This window comes from Mus musculus, chromosome 2 (assembly GCF_000001635.26).
Source record: "Mus musculus strain C57BL/6J chromosome 2, GRCm38.p6 C57BL/6J".
Lineage (NCBI taxonomy): Eukaryota > Metazoa > Chordata > Mammalia > Rodentia > Muridae > Mus > Mus musculus.
Window position 1 is genome coordinate 71346183 of NC_000068.7, and position 24024 is coordinate 71370206.

A 24024-nucleotide genomic window follows, 5' to 3' on the forward strand; every position below is an offset into this window, starting at 1 on the left:
AAGCACTGGAGAGGCACCTCTGTCCAGAGCCATCATGCCCTGACCACATGACTTCAAAGGCCAGTCCTGAAGTCGGCTTGTGTTTTAATCCTGGCTCTACTACAAACCCACTCATCTTAGTCCTTAGACAGGCTCATTCTTTCCCTAGGACTCTAGATCATGCACGCTTCTGTGCAATAAAGATAAAGTGAGCCTTTGATATGTTGAAAGAGCAGGTCTATAAGCAAAGGAGCAAAAGCAAAAAAAGCAAAGCGGGGCTAGAGAAATGGAGCACCATAAAAGCATCCCACTGCTCTCGCAGCAGATGAGTTCAGTGACTCACAAACGGCTGGAAGTCTAGCTCCAGGAGACAGAGTTAATAAAATAATGAAAATCAACCTTAACAAAAGAACAAACTGTTTGAGATATTTAGCACTATCAGTACTTGAATTCTAGATGCTGATAACAATAAGAATATTCTAGCAGTTCTTGTTACACATGTCTTTCCTTGCTCTTCAGCATTTGGCATAATAGGACACATGTAGATATTTGTTTGTTTTTGTTTTTGAAACAGGATCCCTATATCCTGGGCTGGCCTGAAACTCTCTATGACCTTGAACTTCTCATCCTCCTACCTTGATCCCCCAACCATTCCCACCTACTCCCCCGACCCCACCCCACCACACCCCACCCCATCCCCGTTCAGGGACTGCATAGATGACTACCATGCAGTGCTAGATATCAGACCAGGACCTGAGACCAGCTGGGCGAGCACTCTACCAACTGAGCTAAATCCTCAGTCCCTGGACAGGTTTGATGAAGACGGGCCGGGGTGGAAAGAGAGGGCCACAGTAGTCATGGGGTTACTGCAAGTGGCAAGGGACATCAATACAAAAGAAATCTGACAGCAGACTTGAAGGAGGCTGGCAAGCCAACCACCGCTACTGGAACATGACTGCCCAAAACGAAGCCAGAGCGTCATGAAGACCAAAGGAGTGGGGCGGAGGTGGGGCGGAGGGAGACAGCATATCTGATTTCAATCTGAGTGGACGGCTGCAGAAATGAGAAAAATCTTTGTTCCTATCTGGGAGAGGGGCTAATTGGAGAAAGAAATAAGAAGAGAGTGTGGGCTGAGGGTATGGTTCACAGGTACGGCATTTGCACACCGTGGAGGAGGCCCTGGGTTTGATACCTAACACCACCAAAAAGGGTGGTCGGAGTGGGGGTGGGCAGGAGGACGATGACACACGACACAGGACAGAGAAGCATGTAACTGTGTGTTCCCGTTTCCTATTTATAAAAGACAAAAGGAAGAAACAAGAGAATGAGAGGGTGGATGGAGTGGATATAGTTTCCGAGATGGCTCAGAGTGTAAGAGAGCTTGCTACCCAAGCATGAGACCCGAGTTCAAATTCCTAGTACCCACATAAAAGACCAAGGGTGACCATGCAAATTTCTGTAACCATAGCACTTGGGAGGCAGAGGCTGGAGGATTGCTGGAACTTGTTGACTGTCAGTCTCCCTGCAGGTTCAGCAAGAGAAGGTGTACATTGGTTCTTGTAGGTGCCCCTATCCCTACTCCATAGTCACCATACACCACACTCACAAACATAGAAAAAGTGATTGGATGGATGGATGGATGCAGACTCCGGATGGATGCAGACTCCAAAATGACTAGGACAAGAACAGAGGAATTTTCCCCTAATTGGTTAAAGACAAGAAGAAGCCAATCACTGGGCGAGAAGGAGGCGGACCTTCCTGGTCAAAGAGAGGAAAGGGGAAAGCAGGAGTAGGGGACTTCCTTTTGGACGGTGGAAGCCAGGTAACCAAGATGTCGCCCGGGGGCTGTTAGTTCAGGTGGCGGAGTCCACTAGAATCCACCACTGGAAGATTTCTAACATAGAGTAGTTGGTAAATGCTAGGATGCTAGATTCTGTGCCCAGTGATTGTGTTATTCGTTTGGTTCTAAACTAAGATTGTCTGGTGTTTTCCATCTCGTGGCAATTCAACTGAGCTCCAGGGAAAGGTAACCACGGCAGAGTGTGGGTTTGGAAGAGTGCGGCGCCCCAGCTAGCCATGAAAATTTAGGAGTGCTGAGCAGGTTTGGCAGCAGCCAGCTGCGGGGAGAGAGCTATCTTGGAGATCTGGAGAGGCCTTGGCAAAGAACAACATTCGGGCTCAGTACCGGGCTGGGACAAGACTGAGACCACGAGCGGTGCCTAGCTGGCGATAGCGTGTGCTGTATTTTATTTACTACGCACTTCAGAGAAGGATTTTTAATTTCAGATTATTTGCATATACTAATGGGAAATCTTTTTACTGCTGTTATTTTTGTTGGGTTGTTTGATTTTTTTTTTTTTAAAAGGCAGGGTCTTAGGTAGTCTAGGCTGGTCTCAAACTCTATATAGTAGACGCTGTTCTTCTTGCCTCTCCTCTCTCTAGTGCTGGGATTACAGGTGTGCGCCACCATACCCGGCAAAGCTATTCTTCTTGCCTCCCCTCTCTCTAGTGCTGGGACACTAAAGAGACCGCCACACCTGCCCCTTAAAGTATCCAAAACTAAAGTCCCACTGTTTCATGCATACTCTGAAGGTTCGACTGAAAAATGTTCCCATAGCCTGGGGCATTTGGACACTTGGTCCCTAGCTGGTCGCTGTCTGGGGAGGTTTAGGTGGTATAGCCTTGTGTGTCCCTGGAGGCGGACTTAGAAATTAAAAAATTAAAAACTTCCCATCAGCTCCATTTCCCTCTCTGCTTCCGGCTTGTGTTTGAAGAGGTGAGCGCTCAGCTTCGGGCACCTGTAGCCATGTCTGCTGCTTGCCTCCTTGCCACGACAGGCTCATTCCTCTGGAACCGTCAGCCCAAATAAATTTCTTGTAGAAGTTGCCTTAGTCATAGTGCTTTATCCCAGCAAGAAAAAAGTAATCTACACACCTTTCTGTAAGCAGCCCGAAGGTGACTTTAATGCCTTTTTTCACTGTGCTTGTGTCTTGATCTCAGCCCATTACATTAGGTATAGAATTTGCTACCCCTATTATCAAATCAATGCTCAAAAACTTGCATTCTGGGCTGGTGAGATGGCTTAGTGGGTAAGAGCACCAATTGCTCTTCCGGAGGTCATGAGTTCAAATCCCAGCAACCACATGGTGGCTCACAACCATCTATAATTAGAAACAAATAATAAAGAATCTATGGGCCAGATGGAGCAGGAGAAAGGGAAAGAGGGGAGGGAAAAAAGTTAAAAATTGGAAAAAAACAAACTTCCATTCTGAAGCATTTCAGGCCTCAATGTTTAGGAATAGCAATCAATGTTCAACCTATGCTACTTAAGAACAGGGAGGAAACACAGAACACATCAGGTTCTTAGTAACAAATTACCTTCCAGAGGTATGTGTTCTTCAGTGTCTGAGCCTAGCTACCAGGACAAGCCTGCCCTGAATACACAGTGAAAGTAGGTGGGATCCAAAGAGTCCCCAGGATCCCCTCTGACTGTAAAATCCAGGAAACAGCAGCATTAGCACAAGCTACCAAGGACACAGAAGCCAAGGAGGAAAACAAATGGTTTTGTTGACATGCTCTGACTCCGGCCTTGCCAGTACCTACAGTTATAAATGATGCCAGAGAACAACTCCCCCTCAGGTACTCTGCCAGGGTTTCCTCTGACTCTCCTAGTCTGCTTTAACTTGATTTTAACTGAAAGATAGAGTGTGGAGCTGAGGGGGGGCGGGGGAACCCTAAGTCTTCTCAACCGCAGGAGTCAGTTCTTGACTTCCACAGAAAGCAGTGAACTAATTAACCCATTACATTAGAGGCAATTACTTGGCAATGTCAGGAAGCCTGTTGCCTGAACAGACAGAACCAAAGAGAGTACTGAATGGAAACTAGAAGCTACCCAGAGTTGGTTAAAATGCTAAAACGAATTAGATGTTAGCTGTCACTATAACAATAAGTGACACCGAGGCTGCAGAGCAGGTCTACCTTGGGAGAGCACACACTTAGAATGATCAATACCCAGTGCCAGCTCCTGCACACACTCACATTCATACACTCACACATGCATACTCACACACTTGGACACAGTCATACAAACACACATACTTGCACACTCATACACTCACACCCATGCATAGACTCATTCATTTCTTTATGTACATTGAAAGAGTGCACCCGGGGCACAGTGCAGTGAAAGTCAGGGCAGCTTTCAGTGATGGGTTCTTTCCTTCCACCACCGAAGTCCCAGGGTTCAGACTCAGGTTATCAGACTTGATAGCAGGCAGTTTCAAAATCTGAGCCACCTCGCCAGTGCTGTGCACGCATAAATCATTAGACTCTAAAGAGGATCAGGTGTGCTTGAGCGGAACCCTTAGCAACAAAATAAAATCGAGGTGCCGTGTGTGTGTGTGTGTGTGTGTGTGTGTGTGTGTGTGTGTGTGTGTGTGTGTGTGTGTGCCGTGTGTGTGTGTGTGTGTGTGTGTGTGTGCCGTGTGTGTGTGTGTGTGTGTGTGTGTGTGTGTGTGTGTGTGTGCGCGCGCGCGCGCGCGCGCGCTAGAGCCAGCCTGGTAATTATGTTGAACACAGATTTCTTATTTTTACTTTTTAGGAAGGAAAGGTAACTTGTGGGGATGCTTGCTTTTAGACCTTGCACTAGGGAACCTGAGGCCAGCCTGACCTATACAGTGAGCAAGAGCCTGTCTCAAACAGAGAGACTAAGAGACAGAGAAGGAAAAGAATAAAGATAAGGTAATAGAAGAATAGAAATAAAAATATTGAGGCCTTCTCTCTGTGATAATCAAAAGGTTTTAAATATACCAAAAAAGGGGGAAAAAAAAGACTTAAAATAGTATTTTGAGGGTTCAGCTATTAGGAGCACGTGCTGCTCTTCCAGAGGACCAGAGTTCAGTTCCCAGAACCCACATCAGGCCGCCACAGCCTCTAACTCCAGCTCCACAGAATCCAACACTAACTTCTGACCTCTAAGGACCTGGTGTACATGTGTGCATTCACATAGAGAGAGACACAGACATATACACATGATCTGAAATAAAATCTTTAAATAAAGCCTGGAGTCTTTCAAAATAACACTATGTTAAAGATTTAATACCCTTAGTAATTTAATAGTTTTGGAATCTTTTTCCGTTTTTATCCTATTATTTAAAAGGGTAACCTAAAATAACTTGAAATAAAATTGCCAAATATTATATTCTTATGCCAAATAACTTTAGAGTTAATCATCTGCCATTTTAAAGATGTTTCTTAAGCAGTTGTAAATCCCTTCTGGGCAAGAAGTCAAGGACACATGAAAGACATTGACAGGAAGAAGCTGACAAACACAAGCGATCGAGCTTCTAGATGAAACTTTGTCAACCCAACGCAAATACTGGGAATGCAAGTGGGCACACAGCTTTTGACATTTCCAGAAACTTTTAAACGCATTCGAAGGTAGCATTCTCACGTGCGTGAGGCCTTGGCTGTCTGAGGTGAGAAAAACAAAATTGACCTTATGGGAGCCTGGAATTCCCATACATGTAATCAAAATTACACATGAAAGTTGGCAGGGTTTCGTATACAGGAGTATGTTGTAATTACACTGAACTATCTGTGGCCCGAGGGGAGAGGATCATGCCACCCACCGGTTGAAGCCAAGAGATGAAAGCATCAAGGGCTCACCTGACCAGTGTAAACTGGAGAGTACTAACTCCCTTGCAATTTACTAACATTAACCTTACGTGACCTTTCAAATACATGACACCTACCTCAGAAGCTAACTGTGTTAATTATAGCTTACAAAGGCTCAGACATCTCTAAATTTCTACTAAGGATTACCTAAAAAATTCATAACTGGGACAGATTTAAAGTCTAAAGATGATAAAATGTTATCCATTTGAATGGTACATTTTTAAAAATAGGTTCATTGATAATTTTGATTCAAATGTGTGTATATGTATATATACCTATATATATACATATATAGATATATATGTGTATGTGTGTGCATATATACAATTATATAATATATACATATACACACACATACATATTTCTTTATTTAAAATTGTGATGAATTTTGAATAGATAACCAGAATATGTATATATTTTAATTGTTTTGTTTTATTTTTGTTGTTTTTGAGACAACAAAACTCCCTTGTTGCTCTGGCTGTCCTGGACATAGCAACTCATGCTGTAATCGCAACACTCAGAAAGACTGATGCAGACAGACTGCGACAAGTTTGGACCAACCTGTGTTTAAATAGCAAGCCCAAGGTCAGTGTAGGGTACAGGTAAGATCCAGACTCAAACAAAAAACAAATAAGTGAATAAATGACAAAAATGAGAATTCAGTTGTTGGAGCTAGAAAGATGGCTCAGCAGTGAGAGTACTCACTTCCCTTTAGGGTTTAGTTTCCAGCAGCCATATCAGGGAGCACAAAACCACCTATACCTCCAGCTCCAGCAGACCTGATGCCCTCTTCCGGCCTCTGCTAGCTACTGTATTCACATGCACATACCCACATACATATATGTATATATATATATATACACATACATACATATATACATATATGTAATATATACATATATAATTTAAAATAAAAATATTTTTAAAAACTGTGAAGAATTTTGAATAGATAACCAGAATATGTATATATTTTAATTGTTTTGTTTTATTTTTTATTTTTGTTGTTTTTGAGACAACAAAACTCCCTTGTTGCTCTGGCTGTCCTGGAACTCACTATGTAGACCAGGCTGTCCTTGAACTCAGAAATTAATGTAACAAGATCAAACTTTTTAAAATTTATTTTATTTTTACTATATGTAAGTACACTGTAGCTGTCTTCAGACACTCCAGAAGAGGGAGTCAGATCTCATTACGGATGGTTGTGAGCCACCATGTGGTTGCTGGGATTTGAACTCAGGACCTTCGGAAGAGCAGTCGGGTGCTCTTACCCACTGAGCCATCTCACCAGCCCCAAACTTTAAAAAAAAAATACACATAACCAAAACTGAGGTCACATATCTAGAAAAACTACTTTTTAAGCCAGAAATCTGTGGTAATCAAATCTGTTTGTGTCATTTTTATGTTCATCATAAGTCCCGTGCTGGGCACCATAAGCCTGACAGTTGCGGCCTAAACAGACGGGTCTCACTGCAGATGAGTGAGACATACCCCAGGTCAGGAAGGATGGACAATAAAATCAGGGTCAGAATCCGGGGCCAGTAACTCATAGGGGACTTCTTGGCTAAAGGTCAACTGGGCACAGTGGCAGCTGTCCTTGCAGCTAATGAGAAGCTGAGGCATTAGAGTCCCTTGAGAAGAGCCTGGCCTTGCCGGTGGACGGCATCTGTAAATCAGCAACTATCCCCGCACTTCTCTCAGTTTCCTCTCTGACAAGGAGTTGTGAGCAAAAGCTGACCCGTTGTTGGGAGGAAAAGGGGATCTTTACTACCAATGTATTTGGAAATGTGAAAACACAAATGTTGAACTCATACTCTGAAACGCTTGGAAGCCTAGTGGTGGGGCACGCCTTTAATCCCAGCATTCTGGAGCCAGAGGCAGGCAGATCTCTATCAACTGAGTTCCAGGACAGCCAGGGCTACATGGAGAAAGCCTGTCTGGTGGGGGAGGGGAGCACACTTACAAACAGAAGGGAAGTTCCCTCCTTACAGAACTTCTTGCTTTTCTCCTAACATGAAAGGGTTACTCTTCTTCCTCTCTGCCTTTCAAACCAAGGTTGCCTAGGGGTCAGCTTGCCAGCAGGTCAGCCGTGACAGCTCTAAGCAGCTCTCTCTGCATATCCAACATTCGGCTGTAACCTGAGTCAAAACTGTGTCTCCAGGACCAGACCAGTTGAGATAAACTAACATTTCAGATCTTAACATCCGTCCAGTTTCACTGGCTCCAGAGAGGACAGTCACTGAGGTTGGTAACTAGGGGTGTCACCCAGAGTGTTTCCCGTGTGGAAAAATGAGTTATAAGAACAATTGAGGAGGACATTATGTACCAGGGCAAGGGCTGAGAGCATGAAGCTAATCCTCACTGTCCACTCTTACAGCCTGTGCTTCCCACAGAAGCCAAATTTAGTCAGGAACGCGTGCCCTTTCACTGAACACGCAGCCTGCACGAGGGGCAGACACCAGGGCACACCTGACACACAGCCCTTGCACAGCAGTGGGATTAACCTTATTTTCATATACTGACTCCATGGGGATGAAAGCTTATTCCATCATACATGTTTCAAAGGGAAAGAAAGAAATTCCTACACATGACATGCAGGGTGTGGTGTCTCAAGTCTGTAAACCTAGCTCTCAGAAGACTGAGGCAGGAGGATTATGAATTTAGGTCCAGCCTTGACTACAGTGTAAGTCCTTGTCTCAAAACCAAACAAACAGGCTAGAGAGATGGCTCAGCAGTTATGAGCACTGACTGCTCTTCCAGAGGTCCTGAGTTCAATTCCCAGCAACCACATGGTGGCTCACAACCAACCGTATGTAATGGGATCTGATTCCCTCTTTTGGTGTGTCTGAAGACAGCTACAGTGTACTCATATAAATAAAAATAAATAAATTAAAAATAAACAAAAAAAGGTCAAACTGACTTTTTTAATTTTATAAACTTTATTAAGGCATAGAAATACTTTAAAAGAAAAAAATTTAGTGAGTAGTATTAAAATTTCCAAGCTTACTAAAATCCTGTGTTTTAAGGAAAAGCGGTTCATTCATTTTATTGTCTGTTTATTGTGTGTATGAGGTAGGTGCATGGACAGGACCCAGGTGTTTAGGCTTGGCAGGAAGTACCTTTATTTGCTGTGCCAACTTACCAGCTCGGTTCTAGGCTTTTTGCAGCAAGGTCTTGTGCCTACTTCAGTCTACCCTCAAGCTTGTGACATTCCTGCGTCAACCTCCACCGGGCAGCAATTTCAGATGTGTGCCACCGGAACAATTTTATGAGGTGGTGGGGGTCAAATTCAGGACCTTGTGATTGCAGAGTAAGTACTCTACTCACTAAATTACATCTCAGACTCATATATCTGAGTTTAATATACATATTAAATTTATGTAGATAGCCTTCAGATCCATCAGAAACAAACCCTATTTGATTTTTGCAAACAAAGTTCCCCAGAATCCTGCCTTTCTTGCTCAGAATGCTTCCCATAAATGCTAGGGCTTATTTTTCTTTACACTTAATACATGCATTAAAAATAGACAAAAATACTTCGAAATTGAGCTTGCAATATGGCTCAGTGTGTAAGAGCTTGCTACCTGACTACACAAGCCTAATGGCCTCAATTCAAACCCCAGAACCTGCGTGGAGGTGGAAAGAGAGAAACAACATCACAATAACAAACTAATGTTTCAAAAGATTGCAAAACTTAAAACACATATATGTTTTCTCTGTCCATTATAGCTAGACCTACTATCAGCTAGGGCAATGTAATTCCTAACAGAGCAGGAAAGAACTCAAGGCATTGTAAGTAATGAACTAATGCTGGCTCTTCCAAAATGATTTTCTTTTTAAAATTGATCAGAAACCTTAGAAATAAAATAATGACCTCAGAGAGTCCAATAACTGGAACCAGAAGGCCTCCCAAGGGAGATTAAGATAAATAATTAATTTGTATTGTTCTTCAAGTAAATACTTCAATCTCTTGTTCTAAGTAACCATGGGAACATACAAGGATCGTATATGTTCATAAGCCTGGAAAAACCGTCTCTCTTTGATAACCAAGATACAGCTCCTAGGGAGATCGCATACCTTGGTGTTGTTAAGGTTTAGACCAACATTCTGCCACAGGAAAAGAAGCCTTTTATCCTGAGAGCAGATGTTGAAATGATCAGAGGGACAGATCAACCAAAGGCAGTGAATGAATCTAGCCTGGATCTTATTATTTTTTTAATAGATGTTTTTTGTTAGTTTATTTTTGGCTTGTCAAGACAGGGTTTCTCTGCATAGCCCTGGCGCCCTGGATCTCACTCTGTAAAACAGGTTGACCTCAAACTCACAGATGCTTGTGCCTCTGCCTCCCAAGAGCTGCATTTGAGGCATCATGGACCACCACTGCCCAGTTATATGTTTTACTTGTATTTGTGTGTGTTTGAGTGAGTGAGTGAGTGTGTGTGTGTGAGAGAGAGAGAGAGAGCGCGAGAGAGCGAGCATGCTTGCCCAAAGAGGCTAAACTAAGGTTATCAAATCCCCTGGAACTAGGGTTACAGATGGTTGTAAGCCACCCCACAGGTGCTGGGAACCAAACTCATATTGTACGTAACAGCAGCAAGTACTCTTAACCACTGAGCCATCTCTTCAGCCACAAAAAGCTTTTTTTTTTTTTTTTTTTTTTTGGTTTTTCTCTGTGTAGGCCTGGCTGTCCTGGAACTCACTCTGTAGACTAGGCTGGCCTCCAACTCAGAAATCCGCCTGCCTCTACCTCCCAAGTGCTGGTATTAAAGGCGTGCGCCACCATGCCTGGCTTTTTTTTTTTTTTTTTTTTTTTTAGTAGAAAGTAACATTCTGAATGTACTAACAGTTTATAATTGAACCATTATTGTTTTTCTGGTCCCCGCCAAGCAACTGACAGTTCTGGAGGAAACAGCTGCTGCCTGCCATAGTATCAGATCTCCCAGCCTCAGACTGTGACCATACATCTTCTCAGAACTGTCCAGGAGAATTACCACTGAGGTTGCTCCATCTGCACATGGGACCTTTTTTTGAAGACACTCACATGCATGTCTTAAAAATGCACCTGACTACTCAGACATGATGATTTTGTGAGTTAGGGTTTCAATCCCTGCAACCTAAAACACCAAAATGCAAGCTGGGGAGGAAAGGGTTTACCTAAGCTCACATTTCCAGATCATAGCCCATCACTGGAGAAAGCCAGGGCAGGAACGCAAGCAGGGCTGTAACCTGGAGGCAGGAGCTGATACAGAGGCCATGAAGGGATGCTGCTTACTGGCCTACTTCATATGGCTTGCTCAGCCTGCTTTCTTATAGAACACAGGACCATCAGCCCAGGGATGGCACCACCCACAGTGAGCTGGGCTCTCCCCCAGTGATATTGAGAAAGTGCCTTGTAGCTGCGTCTCAATGAGAGGCATTTCCTCAACCAAGGCACCTTTCTTTTTGATGAATCTAGCTGTGTCAAGTTGACACACAAAAACAGCCAGTACAATGACAAACACGTGTTAACAGCTAAGTCACTTTATTAATTTTAGCACAGTTATCTAGGCAAAAACTTAAGATAGTATTCAAGGGGGGAAAGTCTTCATCTCTATGCAGAACTGTAACAAGAAACCAAACTTGGTTTGCTTCTCAGGGCATCAGGCACACTTTAGCAGTCTCCTCATTTAATCTTTACAACACCTGTCTGTATGAGAGTATTAGACCTTAGACAGAAAACAGACTCCAAGGTCAGTTTAATAAATACCTAAGGCACATTAAAAAAGGGTCAAATGAGGATTCAGACCCACGGTGGCGGCCAGGTGTGGTGGTCAATGCCTATAACCCAACACAGTGGATCAGAGGAAGGAGGATTTGGAGTTCAAGTTCAACCTGGGATACCTAGTGAAACACTGTCTGTAGAAGCAAGGCAAGTCCAAAACAAACACACAAGATGTTAAAAAGCAAAACAAAGCCCATGTCAGTTTATCTACAAAGCCCAGGTTGGCTCCAACTGGATTCTGAGGCCTCCTGCATGTCTTTATCCAGTTCAAGACGTTCTAAGAACACCGTTGACAGATAGAAGGAAATTAAACTCAAAGAATCAAGAGTCAATACAAAACAGCCGTCCACAGGAAGCATGGAAACAGAAAGAGCAGTTTACATATCAATATGATCTACTTAAGTATGTTCTGTGAAACCATAATTTCAACCATTCGAAAGGGAAAGGGGGAAAAGGCCTTCACTGTTTTCTATCTTGCTTGCTAAAAAAAATAAATATATATTTAAAAAAAAAAATCCAAGTTCTCTGCATGGCCTAGGTACAAAGGCCTGCTGGGCATGGCTCCTTCAGCCTCGTTTCTGGACAGTCTCCCCACTCACTGATGCTTCAAGCCCACCGGCTTCCTTTCTAGCTGTTGAACATATTGAACTATTTTCTACATCTGAGCTTCATGCATAGATGTGGAATCCTTTCCAGCACTTCCCCTTGAGCTGCAGTTCAGTTCTCAACACTGATATACTCTCAGGAGCATTCACCAGCCTCTTGAAATGGTGAAAAATCCTGGTCCCTTCATGATTCTTTTTATCTCCTTATTGAACTTGTTATCCCTGTAGTAACCTGTTTGTGTGTGTGAGTTTTTCTTTGTCTGAGTCGTTCCTAGATGCCGGGGATTCAAACTCAGGTCTTCATGCTTGCATGACAAGCACTTTACTGATTGTCATGTCCCCAGCTCCTTAATCTCTCTCTCGTAACTCTGTAGCGATGCACCTCCCACACATGACAACACAGGTCAGAAGGGCCCTTTGCTCAAAGCCCTGCTTCAGTCCCTTCTCAACCTTCCTTTCAAAGATAAACAACATAGCACGTAAACAAATACTCAGTGAGCCAAAGAAGACTTCTTTCCACCAAACACTCCACATCATCTCAGAACCTCAAGAAACTCATTCTCACTGTACATTATCATCACCACCTTCCATTTCTTCTTCAATCTAAAATAAACAAGATAGGGCTAGGGATGTAGTTGGGTGGACATGCCCAGTATGACCAAGGTCTTGGGTTGGATGCATCACAAACAAACAAAAAACTAAACAAATAACACTTAAGTTCAAAAAGTGCAATTTCATAGGTCTTGTGACCTTCATTGTCCATTGGTGCTAATGAAGAAAAGAACAGAAATCAAAATAATATTTGAATTCTGTATCTCAGCAAATTTTGGTCCAGCATACATAGCTGTATGGACTATAATCATCAGGACTATAATAAATCAGTAAGTGAACACAGAGTCTACCTACTAAAAAGAGTTGAGAGATGCTTTAAAAATTGTAAAACTTTGTTGCAAGCCTACTTTGTCACAAAGCACAGAGATGGCTTTTAAGTCATCTTTCTGACATTTGTCAGATCTGTAACAAACACCTCTGTCCCCACCCCGCCTGCCTCTTACTACTTCTTTCACTGCTGTATACTTCTGATGGAGAAAAACTGGGTCAATGATAGTGTGTGGGAGAGAAAGGCTTAAGAAGAAAGAGATAACTGGGGAGATGACAGGTATAAGGACGTCCATAGTAAAACCTTAGATTGAGGACCCACTGTAAAATTACAGTGCAGTTAAACAGTCTAAGAATCCGTCTGTTGTGATCTGATTTCCTGGGCTCGGAGGGGAAAGGCAGAGGCCCAAAAATAATACATCGTTTATTTTGATTTTTTAAGATTTACTTATTTATGTGTATGGGTGTATGTATGTTTGTACATACATAAGTGCATGTATGTGCACCACATGCATGCCTGTTGGGTCCCCTGTAACTGGAGTCACCAATGGTTGTAAGCCACTGTGTGAGGGCTGAGATTCAAACCCCAGCCCTTGTACAAGTATCAGGTGCTGATAACTGCTAAGCCATCTCTCCAGCCCTTACACCTGTTTATTAACTAACAGAAAGTACATAAGCTAGGTATGTAGCTCAGTTGGTAGGATGCTTGCCTGACATAAAAGCCTGGTTTTGAGACCTAACACATTGGCCCTGAGTAGTAGTACACACCCATAAGCCCAGTACTTGGGGATGTAGAAACAGAAGATCAGATGTTCAATGTTATCCTTAGCTACTCTGTGAATTGAAGGCTAGCCTGGGATACATGGAACCCTCTCGAAAAAGAAAGAAAAGAAAAGAAAAGAAAAGAAAAGAAAAGAAAAGAAAAGAAAAGAAAAGAAAAGAGAAAAGAGGAAACAAAAATCACTCATCATATTTTGAGAAGTAATAAAGAACACAGGTAAGTAGGCCATACCAGCATACACCTTTTATTCCAGCCCTTGAGAGACAGAAGTAGGCAGATCTCTGAGGCTAGCCTGGTCTACAGAGTGAGTTCCAGAAAAAAAAAATTCTAGGTATATGTGCATGGCTAGTATGCATGTATATGTGTTCACATGTATGTGGATGCATATGTAGATGTGTAGGCCCTACATTCTCATTGAGTTTCTTCTAACATTGCTCTGTAATTTTGAGATAAGATCTCTTACAGAACCCAAACTCTACCTCTCCAGTAAATGAATTACAGGCTGTAGCTGCCACACCTGCTTGGCTTTTATGTGGGCTCCAGGCATCTCTGGGCCTCACTCTTGTGTGGCAAGCCTTTACCTACGTAGCCATTTCCTTAGCCCTCTAGATAGACTTTCTAGAAGAAAGCCCAAATGATACTGAACTCAATTCAACTTCCAAGTCCTTCCCAAGCCAGACTACACTAAAGAAATGATGGATACTTTAGCCTTTGAGACTTAGCCTTCTGGTGAAACTCCTACTTTAGACTCTCATGGCACCCCTCTCCCAGCTCAATCCTTCCTTCAAGTAGGAATGTCAGGTATAAACTGGCTCCTGGTTCTCTGCCCGGTCAACAGTCCTCCTAACAGGGATTAGTCTAGCACCCATACAAACTTGTATCCATCCTATCAGGACTTTAACTTAGTGGGCCACATCTATTTACAATCAAGCTTAACTCTAGCCACCCTCTCCAACTCCATAAACAGATGCCCAATCAACTGGCATCTCTCCTAGAAACCCAAGATTCACTGTCCCTCCAATCCTTCCATAGCTAATGGCAAATCCAAGCCTCTGTGCTTACAAAGTCCCTGGTGTTGTCTTGCCTTTCCATTTCCCCACACACTAGCTCCCCAGGCCATTACACCTGCATGGATTATTTCAATAGCCTCTTAGCTGATACCCCCACTTACTGCCAATCTCTCCACACTCTATTCCCCCCCCACACACACACACAAAGAGATGCCATGTTTTACCACTCCAATTTGCCCACTCGGAAACCCACAGAGCCTACCTACTGCTTCAAACCCAAACCCCTCAGCCAATTTTTCCTAGGTAGCTACAGCACAGAGGCACATTTTAATTTTACCTCCTAAGTAGCCGGATTATTTTGTCTTTAATATTCTTGGCAAAATTTAGCTGCCAAAATCTCTAATATAACTCTGTCTTTCAAAAAAGATCACCTCATTCCAAAATCCTCTCAGCATGCAATAACAAGGGTTAAGAGTATATATATGTATGTATATATATAGTATATATATACTGTATATATATATATATATATATATATATATATATATATATATATATTCTAGTCCTGGGCATGGTAGCACTGCATGTGAACTCAACACTTGGGAGCCGAGGCAGGAGGCTTGCAAGGTGGGGATGAGCTAGGGCTACAAAGTGAGTAAGACCCAGTCCAAAACAATGATAATTAAAGGCCTTCTAGAGGTGAATGGAAATGAGGTCAAAGGGGGCGGGGTTCAGCCAATATAATGGTGCGAGTCTGTCATCCCAGCACTAGAGAGGCAGGTAGATCTCTGAGTTCAAGGTCAGCCTGGTCTACAAAGAGCATTCTAGACCAGCTAGAGTTGTACAGTGAGACCCTGTCCCAACAAAGGGAAGGGGCAGTTTTAGATTCTTTCTTTTACAACCTGATTGTACAAGTTAACAGACCCCATAAAATTTCTCCCACAAGTTCCAGGTTGGATTGGAACTTGAGAGGAAGACCAAACTGACCTAGGACCCTGAGAGATCTGCCTGCCTCTGCCTCATGAATGCTGGATCCACTAAAGCTGCTTTTGTTTTGTTTTGCTTTACTATGCTTTGTTTTGTTTTTCTCTGTGTAGCCCTGGCTGTCCTGGAACCCACTCTGTAGACCAGGAGGCTGGCCTTGAAATCAAAGACCTACCTGCCTTTACCTCCTGAGTGCTGGGATTAAAGGCATGCGCCAACAGCCTGCTAAATCTGCTCATCTTAAAGAAAGAACTCACTTGATTTGAGTTTCCCTTATAAACTCAATAACATTAACCAAGCCATTTAATTTAATCTACATAACAGATCTACCAAGTCTACCTCATAAGAGCATAACATCAACAAAATATGTTTGGAGCGCTGAGCTAGTGTACTCTCTATTTGATTTAAAAATATCAGCTACCACTGCCATTATTCCATGAACCTCCATTCTAGACAAGCCAACACAACTAACTGTTCTATATCCGGCCATGTCTTCACCTTCATGGTTTCTGACTTCCTCAACCACAGTCCATTAGAAAGGGAGCAGGCCTCAGAGAGCGGTCGTTCAGTCTTGGCTCAGTCCTCTGCTTCAACTACTATCAAATTATTCAATGTGATGATTATTACTAAATGAAATGCAAGTGCATAGGACATAACAAATAGAGCTTTGTAAATATCCTTGAAGGGTAAGATGGCTCAGCAGATAGCCCAGAGTTCATAGCCCAGAGCCCACTGTGAAAGGAAAGAACTGAGCCGGGCGTGGTGGTGCACGCCTTTAATCCCAGCACTTGGGAGGCAGAGGCAGGTGAATTTCTGAGTTCGAGGCCAGCCTGGTCTACAAAGTGAGTTCTAGGACAGCCAGGGCTACACAGAGAAACCCTGTCTCGGAAAAAAAAAAAACCAAAAAAAGCAAAGAAAGGAAAGAACTGAGCCCTGAAAGTTGGTTTCTGACTTCCACACACACACTGTGGCATGTACACGCCCACTTTCCCACAGTTGCTCATACAGACATAAGCTTAATTTGCAAAAACATATGTGATAAATATGCTTAATACTAAAGAAAACTGTAGCTGGCCTATTTTTTGTTTATTCTATCTAAGATGTTAAAAGCCATATGGATCTATAATGAAACTTTTTATACAAGTAACCAATTGTTTTAAGTAACATAGCTTGAAGTAGACAAACTAGGAATAACATCTTTTTTTCTTTCTTTCTTTTTTGAGACAGGGTTTCTCTGTGTAGCCCTGACTGTCCTGGAACTCACTCTGTAGACCAGGCTGGCCTCGAACTAAGAAATCCGCCTGCCTCTGACTCCCAAGTGCTAGGATTAAAGGTGTGCACCACCACCGCCTGGCACCAGGAATAAAATCTTAATATGCTAGAAGGTAACAAAAAGTTGCTCCAACTAGATACAAAGTCTTTCCAGCAGTTTTATGCTTTCCTGGGACTAAGCAACTCTACACTGTTTCTCTCTTGCCTTCCAATACTGCAGAAGCCAAGTATGGTGTCTCCTGTTTGTAATCTGAACAATGAATTCAAGATTAGCCTGAGCTTCATAATGAGAATCAGACCAGCCTGGGCTATGTAGCAAGATTCTGACTAGAAAAACAAATGAACAAATAAAATAATAATACTATTAATAATAACAATAATAATGCTTGAGTCACTACTTTATGTTTAATGATGAATATAAATTAATAAACCACAAGTTTTCTGTACAAAAATAAAATAAAGACAATATCAAAATAATATTTAAAGAAGTAAGGTGTCACTCAGTGGTATAATATTTACCTAATATATATGATGAGTTTGATTCTCCAGCACCACAAAATAATAATAATAATGTGCAAAAAAGATACCACAAAAAGTATATGAAAAGCTAAAATAGCATAGTTATGAGCTTTCCAAGCTCCGACAATCACTACCCAGCCCAAAGAACAACACACACAAACCAGTAACAAATGAATAATGAGTCACATTTTCTTTTCTGTATAGAATTTCTAAAACTAGAAAAGACATCAGGGGCTGGTGAGATGGCTCAGCAGGTAAGAGCACCCCGACTGCTCTTCCGAAGGTCCGGAGTTCAAATCCCAGCAACCACATGGTGGCTCACAACCACCCATAATGAGATCTGACTCCTTCTTTGGAGTGTCTGAAGACAGCTACAGTGTACTTACATATAATAAATAAATAAATAAAAATTTAAAAAAAAAACCTTCTATCTCAATTTAAAAAAAAAAAAAAAGAAAAAAGAAAAGAAAAGACATCAGTTCCCATTTCCTTATGTTTTACCGGGTCCCACATGAGAAGATGAAACCTGGAAAGTCTAAATAATTCGCTTAAGGATAGGGAGCTATAGAGACCGAGGCCTGCGAATTAAACCCATCTTCCTTAAGGAAAAAAAAAAAAAGCCAGCTGTGATGATGTACATCTTTAATACCATCATTTGAGAGGCAAAGGCATCCAGATCTCTGTGAGTTCAAGGCCAGCCTGGTCTACATTGGGGGCATCCTTGAACTTGGGGTGAGGGATACACATGTTCCTGATACCTGTACTCTTCTTACTACATCATAGAGCATCTCAGCTGATTGTTTCCATATGTAACCAGAAAATAAAATTAGCTATAGTATACAAATTCTCCACAAACAACTGACCCTAATCATAGTACAGGGCTTATACTAATATGTTTTTGTGAACCCCAAACAACACTTGTAAGGAACAAAGGTCTTAACACACAAATGGTGAGGCTCTATTATAACTAGTTTTGTTCCAGAAAGGATCCTTTTAATACACTTTGTAAAACTCAAGGCTCCTAAGAAGCAAGGTTATACACACTTATAATCCCAGGACTCAGGAGGCTTGAGACAGAAAGATCAAACAAGTTCAAGGTACCCCAGGCAGATCTCTGTGAGGTTGAAGTCAGCCTGGTGTAACAGTTCCAGGGCAGCCAGAGTTACATGGTAACACCCTGTCTCCAATAAACAAAGACATATGAAAGAAAGAAAGGCTGTGCTACCTAAAAAGCCTTAGTCTAAAACATAAAAATTAAAAATAATTCTCATTTTTCTAATTCTCTTTTGTTTTCTTTTGGTGCTAACACTCAAATGCAGGGCTAAAGCAAGGTAGAGAAACACTTTATCCCTGACCTTTACCAATTCTCTTTCATAAACTACACTGTGTGTGGTCACCTATGCAGCCTCCTCCTCCCCACCAGGCCTGAGGAAACTACCTGTCCCGGATGGAAGTGCTATCCAGCTTAGACTCATTAGCAGACGCTAGAATCTGTTCCTAAGATAGAATCACAGACTTTTGGAATGGAAAGCAACCTTGAAGGTCACCTTTCATTTTACAGTGGAAAATAATACCCAGAAGGAGCCTGCCCGAGGTTAACAGTCTACAGAGACTCCACAGCCAGAATACAAGATTCTAAAAAACAGCTCTTCCAAGAAAAACATAACTTTTAGTAAAATACCTTAGGAATTTAAGAAAGCAAAGGCAAAAAACTAGGCGTAGTCAGGTGACTGATTCTAAAAGCTTAACATAAGTAAGGTATTTTAAGGTCAATCCTTACAAGACTTCCGGTTTTGTTTTGTTTTTGTTTGTTTGTTTTGGGTTTTTTTTTTTTTTTTGGTATTTTCGAGACAGGGTTTCTCTGTGTAGCCCTGGCTGTCCTGGAACTCACTCTGTATAGACCAGGCAGGCTTTGAACTCAGAAATCCGCCTGCCTCTGCCTCCCAAGTGCTGGGATTAAAGGCGTGTGTCACCACCGCCCGGCAAGACTTCCGTTTTTTTAACGTGTGTATGTTTATGCACCACATGCATGTGATGTGATGTCCTCAGAGGCTAGAAGTAGATGACAGATTCCCTGGAATTGGACTGCAGATGGCTGAGTGCTGCCATATGGGTGCTGGGAATCCAACCCAGGTCTTCTAGAACAGTGCTCTTAACTGCAGAGCCATCTCTCCCCACCCCTTTTTAAAAAATAATTTATTATTATAAGGAGCAGATGTGTGAGCACTGGTGCATATGCACAGATATATGAAAGTCAGAGGACAACTTTATATAGTTAGTTCTCTCCTTCGATATTTATATGGGTTCTGGGTAAAGCACCTTTATCCACTGAGTCATCTTACCAGCCTCCTTACAAAAGAATCTAAAGCAAACATGTTGTACCAACCCCTACCCCCATCCCCATCTATGGTTGCAATAAGTGGGAGGAGAAAGCGCAACTACAATAGTCATAAATTATCTGTGCAACAAATGTCATAGACATTTATGAGAAGGAAAATTTTATAAGTCATCCTAAGTCATGCAAACAAAAAGAGCAACTCCAGGAAAACCTCATATCAATCCCCAATAGAAAGAAAAATTTTCCAATCCGTTCTTACTAAGAGTACAAACGGCCGGGTATAGAGCCAATCGCAGCCCTCAGGAGGCAGAGGCAGGTAGATCCTCCGAGTTCCAGGACAGCCTGGTCTACAAAGCAAGTTCCAGGACAGCCAGAGCTACACAAGGAAAATCTGTCTCAAAAAAAAACCAAAACAAACCAAGTACAAAGGACATCCTCCACTCATGTTTGTGAGAAGAGCATTTCTCAAAGTTAGAGAGCTTAAAGAGGAATAACGATCATGTTCTTCCCATTCTTTCCCTGATGTAAAATTCTTTCACTTACCTGGAGGAATATGTTTCTCAGCTCATGAGGATCACCTCGTTTGGTTGTATGCACCTGAGGGGGGGGGGGGAATGACTGGTTAATGCTTAGCTAGAAACCACATAATCTCTTTAGATTATAGTTTACATCTGCTAACAACTCATTTATCTTTCATAAGGTCATTTAGTCTAAAAACAAACCCAAAGCTTAATTGCTGATAACACCTGTCAAACCGGAGATCTACGGCTAAGGGGTGGGAGAAAAGGGTGTGAATAGTGCAAGATAGAGCAAATTACAGACGGCACTTCCTGTGAACTGGAAAGGGAAACCAATGTAATCGTTTACTTTATTCCACAACTACTAGCAATACAGTAGCAACCACCAAGCTACAAATCCTGAGAGCCTCAAGAGAGGAGCAACAGGAGATGTAAAACAGCCAAATTAATAGCCGGGCCTAGCAGCCTTTCTTGTGGAAAGCAGAAACAGTACATCGTCATCTTGGCGACCCTTTCTCCATCTGACCTAAACCTTGAGAGCTGCCACAATACGGATACTTTCGACATCTGACAACCTGCCAGGCAAATGTCAACCAGTGCCCTGGGCTGTATTGTGGCCCCAAATGACAACACCCACCCCCTCCCCCACCGCGGATGCCCTGGGTATCCCCGGTTCTCCTGCCCGCTGACTCTCAGTCCCTCTCTGATGCTCTCCAACTCTGTGCTCGCAATCCCATGTACCTAGGACAAAACACTACTCTTTTCCTCCTCCCGACCATGGTCCTCAGGAGCCCCTCCAACTCACGATCCCTCCTCCTTCCCCTCCCCCAGCCGGGCATCCTCTTCGCTCCGGTCCAAGCCCAGCACAGCTCTCCACCCGCAATCTAGAGCCCCGGGACGCACTGGCTAAGAACCAGGCAAAGAAAGCAACGGAAAGAGGCGGGGGGCTGCACTCGGGGCCCTTGGAACGTCTCTTATGCAATAAAAGCAGCAGCAGAGAGTTGGAGTCACCTTGACCGCCATGCTGTGCTCGGAAGCCGGGAACGAGCGAGTGAGCGAGCTGGGCCGAGCTGTCAGGGCGCGCGCGCGCCACGGCCCGGGGCCGCGCCCGCGCTCCCTCCTGTCGCAGCGCCGCGCCCGTCTATATGCAAATGAGCTAGAGCGCGTCGGTGGTGCGCACCGAGTGGCCTTGGTTGATCCATCAGCGGGCCGGCGGGGCAGTCGCACCTCTTGCGGGGGACACCAGAGCTCCGGTCGCCGGATTCCAACGCGCAGTGTGAGCAGAGGCTCCTCTGGGCCAGCCCCAAGTCCCAAGGCCTGGCAGTGGGTGTGGCTTTGGGCACCGGCTTCAGCCAAAGTCGGTTCCCTCTTGGGGCTTAAAGGAACACTTGGGGCCTGTATTGAGCAAGGTTGGAAGCATATGAGAGCTTGTCCCATTAATAATGAGTTTATGACAACCAGTGACAAATATTGATAAGGAAAATGATTAGTTAGGTTTTTTAAAGGGAAAACCTAAGTAAACATAACTTCAGAAATATGCTCCTGAATTAACATTCCTTGGGATATCCCTAATGGTTTATTAATAGATTCGCTTCACTCTCTTAACCACCCAAATTCTTTGTACAATGTATATAGAAAACAACTTTATTTATCTTGGAGCTGGTACTTGCTATGCTGACTTTCTCTTCTACAGGAAACAATTCCTCTGTGAATTCCCAGCCCTGCCTTAAGCTAAATTAATGTCTCTAAAACTGAGGCTTGCCATTAAGATATGTGAGGGCCAGGCAAGTAGCTTAAGTTGCTGGAGTGCCTAACTAACATGCTGGAAGTCCCGGGTTCTATGCCCAGTAGCACATAAACTCTATCTTGGCGAAGTAGTATCCGACTGTAATCCCCAGGCTTGAGAAATGGAGGCAGGATAATCGGAATGTCATCCTCGGCTGCATAAGAGTTAGAGGCCAGCCTGGATGCATAAGACGCGTCTTCAAAGAAAAGAAAAACGAAAGGAATAGAGGAGAAGTAAGAAAGGGGAAGGGAGGGAGGCGGGGGGGGGGGGGTGTGTGGAGGGGGAAGAGGGGTGCGGATCCGAGGTGATAGCTCAGTCTGAGGCTCCTCAGAACTCATTAAAGGTAGAAAGATAATCAACACCTATTTTCCACATTTCATCTAAGCACTAAGGTGAATAAAATTAAAAATTGTTAAAAAAAAAAAAAGAAGGGGAGAAAAGATCCTATTAGTTCTCATATTGATATTCACCCAAATATTTACTAAAATCCTCCATGTGCTAGACATGGTCCTATTTGTAAAGTGTGGATATAAATACACATATATGCATATGAAGTATGTGTATAAGTAGTTATTTATTGCAAAGACCTTCTTTGCCACCATTATCATAGACCATTTTAAGTTATAAAACTAAATAGCAATCCTACATATTGTAGATATCATACCCTTGGCTCAATCATACTTAAATGTTGCAATATTTGATTATCCCTGGGTTATTACAAGAAAATTTGTAACAAGCTGATGATGTCTCCTGTAGTAGTATATTGCCTTTATTCCCACCCACCAGTTATAGGCTTCGTGTGCTCACTTTTCAATATCTTTGAGACCAGGCAAGGGGATAAGTCTTTTTAAAAGAAACATGGTTGACTTGTTTAAAACTGATCATTAGTGCACTCGACATGGGTTTTGTGAGAGGGAAGGAAGTGATGAGATTTCTTGTCATTATAGTATTAAAATTAAATCTACTTAATTCATAAAATCATATACATGCCATGAATACTTGTGTCTATCAATAAATATGTGCTATTTGAAAATATCAGAGCCCAGTAAAAGCCAGACATTTAGCGATTGTGTTTACCCAGGACCTCAACCATATTTGGTTTTTTTTTTTTTTTTTTTTTTTTGGTTATTGTTTAGTTGGTTGCCTTTTGTTTATTTGTTTTGAGACAGGGTTTCTCTGTGTAGCCCTGGCTGTCCTGGAACTTGCTCTGTGGGCCAGGGTACCCTCAAACTCACAGAGACCCACCTTGCCTCTCTATCCAGAGTGTTGGGATTAAGGGGAGCATAACTACATCCAACTACTATTTTCTTTCTTTCTTTCTTTTTAAGATTTTATTTATTTATTTTATGTATATGAGTAAAGTAGCTGTCTCCACACATACCAGATAAGGGGATTGGATCCCATTACAGATGGTTGTGAGCCATAATGTTGTTGCTAATTGAACTCAGGACCTCTGGAAGAGCAGTCAGTGCTCTTAGCCACTGAGCCATCTCTCCAGCCCTTATTTTCTTTCTTAAGTGAGACATGCTCCTTTAAATTAAAAAAGGGGGGGGGGGGGCGTAAATAGTGATGGAAAACCAGGTTCCCATATGTGAGTGACTGCTGGGCCTTTATCTTTTGCCATGCACAAAAACTTCCCTCAAAATGTATTTTTAAAGGGGAAACATAAGATCTACAGCCATAAAACTCCCAGAAGGAAACGCATGGAACGGGGAGCTCTCTGACACTGCCTCAGGTAGTAACAATCACACCAAAGCCAAAGCTCGGGTCACAAGTGAGACTGCATCAAACTAAAGTGCTTCTGTGCAGCAAAGTGAAGAACAAAATGAAGAGGGCAGCCTACAGGTTGGGAAAAATATTTTTAAATTATTAACATCCGAGAGTCATATTGAGAAAACTTATACAACACAGTAGTAAAT

General features: G+C 42.7%; 1 protein-coding gene across 2 annotated transcripts in view; it reads right to left on the reverse strand.

Moving 5' to 3' along the window:
- Slc25a12 (solute carrier family 25 (mitochondrial carrier, Aralar), member 12) overlaps positions 1-21599 on the reverse strand; it is a 93512-nt gene extending 71913 nt beyond the window's left edge. Inside the window, exons 1-2 of one of the 2 annotated variants that reach the window (XM_030252254.1) lie at positions 21331-21599; positions 20345-20398 (exon numbers count right to left, since the gene is read on the reverse strand). Coding sequence is in view for 1 of the 2 variants with exons in the window: in NM_172436.4 (NP_766024.1) it covers positions 20345-20398; positions 21331-21342 (66 nt within the window). In the remaining variant the exon portion in view is untranslated. The remainder of the gene's footprint in view (positions 1-20344; positions 20399-21330) is intronic. The other variant, NM_172436.4, reaches the window with a different exon arrangement.
- Between the last annotated feature and the right edge of the window lie 2425 nt (positions 21600-24024).